Source organism: Gossypium hirsutum, chromosome A04 (genome assembly GCF_007990345.1).
Source record: "Gossypium hirsutum isolate 1008001.06 chromosome A04, Gossypium_hirsutum_v2.1, whole genome shotgun sequence".
NCBI classification, from domain to species: domain Eukaryota; kingdom Viridiplantae; phylum Streptophyta; class Magnoliopsida; order Malvales; family Malvaceae; genus Gossypium; species Gossypium hirsutum.
The window spans coordinates 73,858,922-73,872,829 of NC_053427.1; the positions used below are offsets into that span (position 1 = coordinate 73,858,922).

The 13,908-nt window shown below is 35.3% G+C and overlaps 1 protein-coding gene across 1 annotated transcript; it reads right to left on the bottom strand.

Annotated features, from left to right (window-relative positions):
• Positions 1 to 10,944: 10,944 nt before the first annotated feature.
• On the bottom strand, positions 10,945 to 13,641 carry LOC107948056 (ribulose bisphosphate carboxylase/oxygenase activase 2, chloroplastic). Its single transcript, XM_041111373.1, has 7 exons — positions 13,494 to 13,641; positions 12,923 to 13,221; positions 12,716 to 12,821; positions 12,531 to 12,616; positions 11,884 to 12,356; positions 11,517 to 11,798; positions 10,945 to 11,413 (listed from the first exon to the last, which is right to left on the bottom strand). The coding sequence occupies exons 1-7, from the start codon at positions 13,536 to 13,538 to the stop codon at positions 11,301 to 11,303; spliced, it is 1,404 nt and encodes a 467-aa protein (XP_040967307.1). The 5' UTR covers positions 13,539 to 13,641; the 3' UTR covers positions 10,945 to 11,300.
• Positions 13,642 to 13,908: the final 267 nt, after the last annotated feature.

A 13,908-nucleotide genomic window follows, 5' to 3' on the forward strand; every position in this document is an offset into this window, starting at 1 on the left:
TTTATTTTGGACCTCGAGGGCTCGTATTAGTGACTATATAATTGATTTTGATTCGTTTTGACTTGAATATTATATGACATGAAATGCTTGAAATTATGCATGTTTAATCTGTAATATTCTGTAACCCTACTCCGACAATGGATACGGGTTTAGGGTGTTACAGTGTTAGTAGATAAATTCTGTAAAAATTGTCCTTTGATGATTCGAGGTTGCAACTTTCCAGCTGATTTGATGTTACTACCCTTTGATGAGTTTGACATGATATTAGGTATGGACTGGTTAACTCTGCATGTTACTGTTGTGAATTGTAGACGGAAGTATATTGAGTCGAAATCTCAGAACAGTGAACAGCTTCGAACTGAATCAGATAGATTGGATACTGTATCTAATATTATTTTGGCTATGTTGGCACAGAAATATTTAAAAAAGGCTATGAAACGTATCTCGCTTATATATTTGATTTTAGAGTTTTTGAGTTGAAGCTAGAATCAGTTCCAGTGGTATGTGAGTACACAGATGTATTTCCAAATGAGTTACCAAGATTACTGCCGATCAGAGAGGTTGAGTTTGCTATTGAGCTAGTATCAAGAACATTTCTGATATCGGTAGCTCCTTATAGAATGACACCTACTAAATTAAAAGAGTTGAAAACACAGTTGCAAGAGTTGACAGATATTGGTTTTGCTCAACCCAGCTTTTCTCCTTGGGGTGCTCCTGTGTTATTTGTTAAGAAAAAGGACGAATCCATGCGGTTATGTATCGATTATCGGCAGCTGAACTAAGTGACGATCAAGAATAAATATCCATTGCCATGAATTAATGATTTGTTTGATAAATTGAAAGGTGTGACAGTATTCTCAAAGATCGATCTTCATTCTGGTTATTATCAATTACGAGTTCAAGACTCAGATATGCCGAAAACCACATTCAGAACTAGGTACGAGCATTATGAGTTTCTTGTGAAGCCATTTGGTTTGACTAATGCACCTACAGTATTTATGGACTTAATGAACAAAATATTCAAACTGTACTTAAACAGATTTATTATTGTATTCATTGATGATATTCTGATCTATTCACAAGATGGGACAAAATATGTCCAGCATTTAAGAATTGTTTTGCAAACTTTACACGAAAAAGAACTATTCAGTAAATTTAGAAAATGTGAGTTTTGGCTTCAAGAAGTTAGATTTTCAGGACATGTTGTATTGGCCGACGACATCGGAGTTGATTCAAGCAAAATTTTAGCTGTAGTAGACTCGAAGCCTCCGAAAAATGTATCTGAGGTTAGAAGTTTTCTAGGTTTAGTCGGATATTATATAAGATTCATTAAGGGATTTTCGATGATAGCTACACCGTTGATGAGATTGTTGCAAAAAGATGTTAAATTCAAATAGTCCAAGAAATGTTAGCAAAGCTTTAATCAGTTGAAAGCATTGTTAACCGAGGCACCTGTGCTACTTCAGCCAGAGTCTAGTAAAGAATTTGTGATTTATAGTGATGTTTCGTTGAATGGTTTAGGTTGTGTTTCGATGCAACAGGGCAAAGTGATAGCGTATGCTTCTAGATAGTTGAAACCGCATGAAAAGAATTATCCGACTCATGATTTAAAGCTTGCAGCGATTTTATTTGCCTTAAAGATTTGGCGACACCATATGTACTGAGAAAAATGTCATATCTTCATGGATCATAAAAGCCTGAAGTATTTGATGTCGCAAAAATATTTGAATTTGAGACAGCGTAGATGACCCGAGTTATTAAAAAAATACGACTTGATCATTGATTATCATCTGGGAAAGGCTGATTTCGTAGTTAATCCATTGAGTAGAAAATTTTTATTTTCTTTGCAAGCTTTGAACACACGGTTACCGTTGATTGATGATGGTTCGATTTTAACTTAATCAAAAGCTAGATCGACATTTTTGCAACAGATTTGCAAAGCTCAAAAATGTGATGATGTTTTGATAGCTAAACGGAAACAGATTGAGATGCCACCTGATTCAAATTTTCATGTTGGAGTAAGTTACATGAAGCTTTAGGTTCTCGACTGCATTTTAGCACAGCGTTTCATGCACAGATCGATGGTCAATCTAAAAAAGTAATTCAAATACTCAAGGATATCTTTCGTTGTTTTGTTTTAGAATTTGTAGGTAGCTGGCAGAGATTTCTACCATTGGTTGAATTTTCATATAACAACAGTTATCAATCGAGCATTAAAATGGCACCGTATGAGGCTTTGTATGGTCAAAAGTGTCGAACTCCGTTATACCAGACTGAACATAGTGACTAAAAGCTTTTCGGGCTTGATTTCATAGGAGAAACCGAAGAAAAGGATAAAGTTATACGAAACAGTTTGAAAGTAGCTTCGGATCGACAGAAATCCTATGCGGATTTGAAAAGAAAAGACATCAAATCCCAAGTCGGAGACAAATAGTTTTTGTAAATGTCGCCCTGGAAGAAATTTATTCGATTTGTTCGCAAAGGAAAGCTTAGTCTACAATTTATCTGGTCGTATGAGATCATTGAGAGAATTGGGTCAGTAGCTTACAGATTAGCCTTGTCATCAAAGTTGGAAAAGATTCATAATGTATTCCATGTATCTATGTTACGGCGGTATCGATCAAATCCTTCACACGTGATTTCACCTATTGATATTGAGATTCAGCCAACTATGACATACAATAAAGAACCGATCAGGATTCTAGCTCGAGAGGTTAAAGTGTAACACCCTTTACCCGTATCAGACGCCGGGATAGAGTTCGAGGCGTTATCGGGATTTCGCATTCACAAACATGTTAAATTGGGTCGCCAAATTTTGCTAAAATTTAAAACATTTCAAACATGTACATCTCGTCCCTTATACAGGCCTTCGAGGCCTAAAACATACCTAGGGGAAGTTCGGGAAAAAATCGGAAGCATTCAATAAGCCTTGGGCACCTTAGAAAATTTCCTTTACTTTGAAGTGTCACACGCCCGTGTGGGTGGGGCCGTGTGGTCACACACACCCGTGTGGGTTGGGACACGTCCGTGCCCTTAGCCCGTGTGCAACACTGACTTTAACCTTATCATACAATTAGAGACACACGGCCAAGACACGCGCCCATGTGGCCTGCCTGTGTACAACACTGAATTAAAATTTTAGGTGCAAGGGACGCACGGCCATAACACTCACCCATGGGGGTGAGCCGTGTGTCACACACGGCCTAGACACACGCCCGTGTGTCCAACCGTGTGGACCCTAATAGGCTATTTCCAAGCCTTTGGTCACCCTTTTCATCACTTATACTTAATGATTTCCAAATACAAAGTAAAACATGATTATATTCTTATAAATGATCTTGGCAAAACTCATTGTATAGAAACCTCATATCATTGGTTTCATACATATAAGTTTTTCCCCATCTTGTATTTATGAGTTTTCATGTCACTTTAACACATTCAAAGTTGGCTCGTTCTTGTGACTCATTGCCAATTATAAACAAAACATCACATATGAATATAAATATGCATAGATTTGTAGGTCATAGCCTACTTCAAAATAAGCCAATTCCCGTAACCATACACAAAAAGTTAGCTACATCTTTACATGCCTTCATTTGGCAATTCAAATGACACATATAACAAAATACTCAAAAGTCCTATACACGCCATTAAACAAAATAGAAATGTCTTTATACCAAAACTGGACTAGTTGATAGTGTGTTGACTCTCCAACTGTCTTCCAATCCTTACGAGTCCTTAAGCTCTAAAAAGTAGGGAAAAAAAGAGGGGTAAGCATTTTCATGCTTAGTAAGCTCGAATAACTAGAATGTAAACTTACCAAGTAATTAGCATACAACCAAATTGGGTAATAAAATCAATAAGCATAAAATGGCTTTCCTATCACATACACTCAATCAATGAGTTAGTCACATAACAAAGCACCATGAAATTTATCTCAGATGAGCTCATCGTTCAACATCTCATATTAATCTCGTTGAGTTTCTAGGAAATCTCGATGGAGTATCCATAATTCGTCAATTCATAAGGATGATCATTTCAGGTATGAACTCCCGCGAACATCACATCTTATGGCGGGATTACCAGTCCAGGCTAAATCCCCCATATTACAAACTCATAAGGTGATGTCAGGATTACCAGTCCAAGCTAAACCCCTTATAGCGACAAATACTCTTAATGAGCTCGGATCTAAATACCAGTCCAGGCTAAATTCAAACCCTAATCGGATTACCCGTCCGGGCTAAATCCTCAATGCACATATATTCTTCGAAAGGCTCGATCATTCAAGGAACACCCGTCCGGGCTAGATCCTTTTCATAATTGAGATCAACAAATTACCCGTCCAGGCTAAATCCTTATTGCAACACATGCAAGATCCCAATTCACATTTCAAGTATGGTTTATCCATCGAATTCCCTTTTTAACTTCAACTGAGACAATTTTTCAACATATCATTATCAAGGATGCATTTCATGGAATTTCATGCCATCAATAAATGCAATCATCATGCATTCGTTAATCATATAATTAGACACATTTTGAGTTTACTTTAAGTTATCCGAACTTACCTCGTACTTGTTTCGGTTATTCCAAAATCTTTTGTTTTCCTCGATCGACCTCCGGAATTTGTTCCTCGAGGTCTATAAAAAAATTAAATCATTAACACTCCACGTTATAAATTTCAAGTCTAAATTCCACCCCGGTCCAAATGACCATTTTGCCCCTAACCTTTCACATTTTTATGATTTAGTCCCTAGGCTCGTATAATGAAACACATGTAATTTCTACGTTACCCAAGCCTAGCCGAACACTTCTCCCTCTTATGGAAGCCCACATGTTCCATTATTTTCTCATTTCTACCACACATTTTACAACTTTTGCAAAAAGGTCCCTTTAAGGGTTTTTCATGAAAATCACCTAGGAAAAGATGTTTAACACACATCCAACTTTCATATTCCTCTATAATCCATCAAAATACAAGTAACTCATGCATGGGTAAATTTTTAAACATGAACCCTGGCATGAAATATGGGTAGAAATGGAGAGAGTAAGCTACCGGGATTTCAAAAATACAAAGAACATTAAAAACGGGGCTTGGGAGCACATACTAATGAGCTTGAAATGCTTGGAAACCCTAGTTATGGAGGGATTGAGAGTTTCGGCTGGTACAATGGAGAAAATGGCTGATTTTTGGTTCACTTTTCACATTTTATTTCATTAAAATGCTAAATGACCAAAATGCCCTTAAGCCCTTTCTTTAGAACTTCATCCATGCAAGCCCATTTTTGTTCAAAAACTTAGAAATTATGAAAATTTCTCGCCAAGACCTTATAATTTATAATCTAAAGCAATTTCATACAAATTGCTTCTACAATCCAAGTTTTACAATTTATTCAATTTAGTTCCTAATTTCCAATTGGACACCTTACTCAAAACATTTCCTCATGAAACTTTAACACATGCATATTCTAATATTTTAGGCCTTATAATAATCATAAAATAAATATTTTGATGTCAAGTTTGTGGTCCCGAAACCACTATTCTGACTAAGCCCTAGTTCGGGATGTTACATAAAGAATTAAGAAATAAATGCATAGCTTTAGTGAAAGTTCTCTGGAAATGTCATGGAATTAAATAAGCTACCTGGGAACAGGAAGAAGCTATGAAATGCAATACCTGAACCTCTTTTTGGGAAAGAGTTGCAACAACCTGTTTTCAGTGAAATTGGAACAGTGGTTTTGGGACTAGAATTTTGACAAGAAAATTTTTATTCTATTATTATTTTAACTTATATGAAATGATGGTAAGGTTGCATTAAAATTTTGTTCAGAAATTTGACGTTTCCATGCTTAACTATGTGGAAAGGACTAAATCGTAAAAGGTGTAAAAGTAGAGTTCTACTAGTTAAAGGTATCAATTAGCTATAAAATTTAAATGTGAGTGGACTTATATGGTAATTATACCATTTATGTGCTTAATGGACATACATGGCATGTTTTTTTTGAAATTATTAAAGTTTTTGGAGGTTATTTTGGTAATTAGGTAAATAAGGTTAAAATTAAAAAAAAAATTCTATTTGCATTCATCATCTTCTATCGAATTTTTTCAAGATTGAATATCACCATTTTATGGTTCTTTGATTCGGCTAAGAACATCCCTTGCATGTAAGTGATTTTTGTCCTGTTTTTAATTATTTTTATGTTTTCGGGATCATTGTAGCTTAATCTAGCTAGCCCAGGGATTAATTTACAAAATTTTTAAAGATTTAGTGTTTTTCCATGAATATATTTGTATGGTTTTTTATGTTTGATGGAAGAGTATGAGTCCTTGTTGTTAATTAAACAAGTTTTGTAAAAGGATTTTTGAAAAATTTTGCATTTAGGGACTTATTAGTAAAAATGATTAAATTTTAAGCTAAATTTATGAATGATGATTTGTATGAGTTGGTAGATGTTCCTAGTGAATTCGGCTAGTATGAAATGGGGATGAAAATGCTTAGATTTCGATTTATGAGCTTAAGGACTAAATTATAAAAAGGTTAAAATATTAGGGGAAATTTGTAATTTTGTAAAAATATGAAATATGGACTAACTTGAATAATAGAAGGATTAAATAAATTGAATTTATCTATTTAGATCAAGATATACCTCGAACAGATTTAGATTGCGAAAAAGCAAAACTTTCGAATTGATCAACTACGTTTTATGCTTTGTTTGTTGAGGTAAGTTCGTAAGATTAAATATCGATAAGGGCACATTCTCAAAAGACCATTAAATCTCTCTCATGCATCATTTAATGTCTCCAAATCAATTTGAGAAAAAAAAAGATGTCGTTCATCAACTTAGCTGTATTAGCCAGTGGCAAATACTTCAACAGAAACTTCTCAGTCATTTGATCCCAAGTCGTGATAGAACCTCGTGGAAGTGAATTCAACCATTGTTTTGCCTTGCTCCTCAAAGAGAATGGGAATACATGTAAGTGTATGGCATCATCAGTTACACCATTAATCTTGAAAGTATCGCAAATCTTTAGGAAGTTAGTAAATAAAAGAAAATCTCAAAGACAGTAGCAAATAAAAAAAATCTCAAAGATAGTATATCCAAAATAAATAAAGAAACTCATGATAATCTCCTAAGAAATAAACTGAGAGTCTTTAATCTTGAAGGAAATCTGCTTCAGAATCAGCTTCAATGGTGTGTTTCGAGTTGTTTTCTTGAGTATTCTATGACGGCTCACTCCTATCTTCTTATACAGGTCTCAGAATGCCCGAAAAACCTTAAAAATCTCATTTTTCTACTTTTTGGAGTGTAATTCGTGAAATCGGCACGACCTGCTATATGGTCGTGTAGCAGCCCTGTGGCCCTTGTACTTTGCTCCAATTTTCTGGGTTTTGCTCGTTTTTCACTCCTTTTGCTTCCAAATGCTCTTCTAAGTATAAAAACATGAATTTAAAGGATTAGGAGCATAAATTCACCTTTAATATCAAATAATCACCCAAAAACGCCTTAAGAATGAGACTAAAACATGTTACTTTTAGCACCTATCAGCAATTAATCGTACTTATGCTGCCAAATCTCAATATACTTCTTATGGAATGTTGGTCAATCTTCCTTGAGTCTCCATTGCAAGTTGATATTGTACATGTTATCGAGCTCTTGGGGTGGCAACAGAATACATTGCGTACACTCGAATTGTCGCATCACTTGGTCGAATTCATACATCTTAACCGTTAAAAAAAGATCAATGACACTTTTACGTGTCAAATGTTGCAATTAGCCAAAATTCTAACCAAACGCATTCTTGAATCCTCGGATTCGCATATGTCATCCATACAAACTGTAGTAAAAATTTATAAATTGTAGCACGTGCCTAATATTTAATTTCAAATGCTAGAATAAAAAAATCAATAACTTTGAAATCCATAAACTAATCTCCTCTTCAGCTTGTTGATTTAAAGCTAGCCAAATATCCTCGAGCTTGATCGGTATATTGCTGTGTCTCACGGGGTTGTTCCACCTATTAAAATAATATGTTATTTTAAAATTACAAAAATGAAAAATTAAAACGATAATGATATTATCAAATGAATTTTACCATATTATGAGTGAGAATTTATAAAGGGGGTTTACTCAAGAACGTAAAAATGGTAGTCGATACCATGTCCACGATTGAAGAAGGAGCATGCAACCGTCGATTTTAACTTTTTCTGGTTTCACTGCTCGACACATTTCTCGGTATAATGTCTCTAGCACCACTGATCCCCAACTAAGTCGTCTCGCTTCTTTCAAGTCGGTTGGTAGTAGTAGACACCTTAAATGTACCAGATTTCGAGATTTATTTAACATGAGAAAACCTCCGATCAACCTTAAGATGAATGCACGTGCGAATTGTTCTTTTTCAACGTCATTCACGGAAGCCTCGATAGTTTTGAAGTTGTCCTCCTACCATCTAATCTCGATTCGACTACCCCTACACTTGTTCGACACCTTCCCTAGTAGTTGCTCAGATGTTGCACTCCAATTCACACTAAACACTGGCCTCATAATGACATCCCCATTGACCAGTAGACCGAGTTATAAATTAACGTTCTTGAGTGTAAGTGTACACTCACCACAGGGAAGATGGAATATGTGTGCCTCCGATCTCTATCTTTCAACCAAAGCACTGATAAGTGAAGGATCCAATTTAGTCCTCCAGAGCATGTGAGCCATGTAAAAAAATCATGTATCTCGCAAGTGCCTATAAATTACATCTGATGCACCTTCGCTTAAATTGTTTATGTACGCCTTCAAAATTCAATCTCCGGCCTGGTATATAAATATAAAAAAATTAATAATGTTAACAACATAATGATTAACTATTTAAAATTAAATAATTTAATAATATTTTCTTACCATTTATAATTGATCGTCGGAGATATACTTGTCATCCAAACGAATAAGTTGATTTGTCATTTTAAAAATTATAAGGAATAAAATAAAATCGAAGAAAATAAGATTTAGAAAAAGATTTAAAAATAATAATTGAAGATGGAGAATTGAGAATTTAAGATTGAAGATTGAGTATTGAGTATTGAGTATTGAATTGAAAATAGTGAAGTTTGGAGGGGTTTATATAGAAAAAATTATGACTAGTGAACCTCTTGTAGTCGTTGGAAAAGTTACTATTGAAAAGAAAAACGCGTCCTAAAATATAGATCAATAAAGGAAAACGCACCCTTCTCTCTCCAAAAATAATATAAATCGAGAAATTTAAAAAAACAACAACATAATTTCTCTAACTTTTTTATTTTTATTTTTCAACATATATAGTAAATACCACAAATGTATTTTTAAATTTAATGATTTAAATTATAATAATAAAGGCATTTAGTTTTTAGGTGGAAGGTGGTGCTGATCTGAATGCTTGAAGGACCATAAATGCACGAAAAAAGCTTGCAGAGTGCAGACAGACATCCGAAGCAAAATAAAAAATTGCTTTCTTCTTTGACCCTTCTAATTGTGCCATCAAAAGAAAAAGAGGGAGAGGAGTGGTTGAGAAATTTGCTTTGCTTGTTCCATCACTTTACCTAAGTTTGATTTTAGATCACCTTAATTGTTGTTTCAACATAGGATTTAAGGATTGATTATGTTACATAGTTATTGGACCTCACAAGAAATGAATTAATCTTTTTTTCTCAAAACATTCTTCCTTTTATGTTTATCAATGCTTGTCCCGACAAGCATCATGTGGTTCGCCAAAATATACTTGTATATTTTAATAAATCCTAGGGATAGTTGATGAATTAAGTGCTCACCACACTGAGCAGACTTAAAAAGATTTTTAAGAACCCATTCTTTTTAGCAGCAGGTTAAGAGGGAATCTTGTAGATAAATTTATGCAAATATTTTAAGTTTCTTTGAAACTTGGTAGAAGATAAGGATTTGAAAACTTTCAAACCTCAAACCCATTTTTTTGACTCTAATGAAAGAAAAAAAGGTGACTCAGATGGCTTGGCTTGGCTTGGGGGACAAAACAAAATATTTTTATAACATATTGCCCTCATTAGTTTAATCAGCAGCACATCAACTTGCACTTGAAGCATAATAATTCTTTTTTTTTTCTTTTTGCCTATTAAACTAATAAGAAAGAATAAAGAAGCTTTTTGCTGATAATTTAGCCTCACATCATGTCAGGCAGACGACATCGTGATTCTATAGTATTGTCTGATAACCGACGCTAAGACTTAATCCCCATCTCGGATAAATACTGCCTTCATAATCTGAATTGTTTCAGCAGCCTGTATTTTCTTTATCTTGTAAACTTTAGGTGAGATTCTGCTATTACATCATATACTTTTGTGAATTTAATATTTATACTTAATTTAATTAATTTTAATTTTTTAAAGTTTAAAATTTTGGTTATGATTAAATAGTAATAATTAAATTTGTTTAATTAAATTCTACTATTAATTTTATATTATGTGTAAAATCTTCAATTATATCATTCTTAGGCGCTATATTTTTAAAATTTTGAAAGTAAACGACATTCATTAAAGCTATTAACTAATTTTTATTGTGAGTTATATTTGAAGATGATAAGTTGTCGTAACATTACACATGCTAACACATCAAAATTTAAAAATAATAGAACTTAATGAATTTAATAATTTAATAATTTGTCATTTGGTTAGGACTAAAATTTTAAAATTTTAAAAGTATAAAAATTAAAAATAACTAAATCTATAAGTTACATAAAGTACAGGGTCTAATAACAAATTTTAACCTATATTTTAGTACCAATGGCAACAGGGAAAAAAACAAACACAGCTCTCCCAACCTTGGCTCAAGTTAAGTGGAACCTTTTACAGATTTTGCATACAGTTGGAGCACCATGGAACCCTTTTTGGACGATGGTTTTCTGGATCCTTCTCACAATTATTTTCAGCATGTGCTTCTCGTTTAAAAAATTAGTGCAAATTCTTGTTGCTTGTCGGCCATTAAAATACTAGGCTACAATACAACTTTTTGCACAAATCAGTATGTGCATAAAGTTTAAGAAGGCCCATTTGAAGCTACATCGAGACGATTAGGTGGGCTAGATCCATAAACAGGGGATAAGGTGATTTACAGTGGGAATGTCGGCATAACTCAACTTACATGTAGCACATACAGGGTCTAATGCACAACTATGTTGACTCAGTTGTGAAAACTATGGGATTAAATTATAGAAGCACGTGCTAAAATAAAATTACCGAAGTACTACTCTATCAAACATATGCCCATTTTGGAGATTATTTTCCCTTCATGGCATTGACATTTTTAATTGTAAACACAGCTCCCATCATCGCTACGGGCCGTTGGATCGAAGTTTGCTGCCGATGGGTCAGTGCAGCCTTCAGGGACAGGAAGACTAACCTGCTGAGCTGCTTTGCCTGCAGCCAAACAATTATGAAAAGCTTACATGTAAGCTTCCTATATCCTTTATTGTGTTTTTCATTTATTTATAATCCTAAAGCCACCATCAAGGGGTCTAACCATAGAAACTTCCATTCTTGATGGCATCATCATTAGCATCTCCAAGAGCTGCCTCTTTCAAGTACTTATCAGACAACTGCACTCTCTTCACGTTCTCTTGTTCTTGGACAAGCATGTTTCCATACTCAAGTAGCTTCTGAAGAGTCATTTCGGGCTGCTCGAAAGTAGGAGGTCCCTCCCTCGAATTCACAAGTCTTTTGCCAACATTTTGCAGCCCAACATCTGAAATCCATTTCCTCACTTCATCGTCATATACTCTTGCCCTGAGAGCACCAAAGAAATCTGCAACAAAAGTAATTAAAGATAATTAGCGTTCTCTCGTCAGCAACCAATAGGAAATATCCTCAATTCAAAGATGGGTAATCACCAATAGATTGTCCAAGGAAAGTGTCAACAAGCTTGATAATGTCTTCCCGAGGAACATTGTCAGTTCTGAAAATACCCGAGCACACCCCAATCCTATCTTCCCGAGTAGGGGCCCAGTAGAATTTCTCCATACGACCATCACGGATAAGAGGAGCATACAATGTGGAGAAGTCATTACCGGTAACTATGATAGGAACACGAGGGTTCTCTTCCTTGTTGTACATACCAGGGAGCTGAACATTTGTAGGGTTATCAGCAATGTTCATGAGGGTAGCATTCACCATTTGATTGTTGACCGTGTATTGGGTGGTTCCTCCCATCCTTCCCGCACCTGCATCGAGATCGTTGATAAAGAGGCAACACATCTTTCCCTTTCTGATGATATCTGCTGCCTCACGATACCTTTGCCTAATCAATTTTGCAGGCTCTCCAGCATTCCCACTTTCCAGTTCACCAGCACTCATCATAATGGGACTGGATATTGTCAACAGATTTAAAGATTAAGGATGTAAATGAAAATTTGAAGGTTCTTGTTATAAAAAATCAAGCAATTTGTGTCAAACTAATAGGCTAACAAATGTCAACAATTTTCCTGAATCACTCAAGTATGTGAAAGAGAGGGATGGAACAATAAGGATATAGACTTACTTGATTCCCATCTTGGCAAAGACAAGCTCACATTGGAATGATTTCCCTTGGCCTTTACCTCCCCAAATACCCAAAATAAGAGGAACCTGTCACAGTTATTCACAAAAGTATCCAACTTTATTGATATTCATCAAAATGATAGACTTAGCTGATTAAACATATCTCGAAACATTTTATGAACAAACCTTAATATTTGGCAGATTCAAGAAGTTTTTTGTGATGTGAACAACAACCTTGTCCATGAACGCAGGAGCAATGTAGAACCCATCAATGATATTGTCATAGTTGAACCTACAAACAGTTGAGCGACGTCAATTCCCACACTACAATTCCATGATTTCTTCAAATTTGCATAAACTTTTTAACATGAAATCCCTTAGCATGCAACTTACGTGCGAAGACCTTGACTGATGTAGTCATAGGAGCTCATGATAGCATGGTGAGTTCCAGTTCCCACAGGAGCCTGGAAGAGAGTGTCCACCATTCCCTTTCCTCTGGTAATATCCTGTTGGTCATCAGATTCATCATGGACGAGTTCCACCCACCTGTCTTTTGAGGTCTGCTTATATTCACTAACAACCTTGAAATTCTTGGGAAAAACCTTGTTCTGGTTGACCTTTGAGGTACCCTTCGTCACACTTTTTCCCAAGAATATTGAGCTTGGACTTGGACCACGGCCATTCGACTTCAGCTGTAACAAAGAAACTCTCTTTTTAACTACAACACCACAAGCTTCTAATAAAATAACAGAATGCATATCCTTATTACTTAATTATGATCTTCTTCTTAACTGTATATAAACAAGAAACAAATGACTAGAAATGCATTTCTTTTTCCCTCTAGGAGTTAAAAGACGATTAAAACAATGAAGAAGAGACAGTTGAAGGACTACAAAGTCGAGAGACGCTACGGTAATGACTAAGACAAGATCAAAAAAATAGGCGGGAAAAAACATAGTAATACCGGCACTCTGTTAACAGCTCCAACGGCTGGGACAGCAGTAGCCATGTCTCAACGGCTGAGATCAGAATTGGGAAAGTCTAAAAAAGAAAAAACTCGAAACAGTTGCTGGAGTGTTGTGGTTTGAAGATGAAGTTAGGTGTGGTGGGGGACTTTATAGGGAGGAGGTATTGGAAGGAAGTGGGCAAAACCTGTGGATTAGCTTACGAATTGGCTAACGGCCATACATTTACAATTTGGAGTTTTATGAGGGGGCATTTGGTGAGGTAGACGTTTGTTTTGGATGTGGGGCTAGTTTTGGTTACATACAAATAAAATGGAGGCTTCGCGGAACAGTGTTGCCTATGAGCTTGGGGTTTAAGCTTATGTTCCCCACCCAAATGGTTTGGCCTGCGTCAATTAAACAGCTACCCATTTT

What these genes read in the sequence shown, in the direction of transcription:
- LOC107948056 (XM_041111373.1), bottom strand. Translation starts at nt 13,538, where the DNA reads ATGGCTACTGCTGTCCCAGCCGTTGGAGCTGTTAACAGAGTGCCG. An exon ending in ATCAGTCAAGGTCTTCGCAC is followed by an intron (nt 12,822 to 12,922) that starts GTAAGTTGCATG and finishes AACTGTTTGTAG; the next exon opens with GTTCAACTATGACAATATCA. An exon ending in TTTGCCAAGATGGGAATCAA is followed by an intron (nt 12,357 to 12,530) that starts GTAAGTCTATAT and finishes GACAATATCCAG; the next exon opens with TCCCATTATGATGAGTGCTG.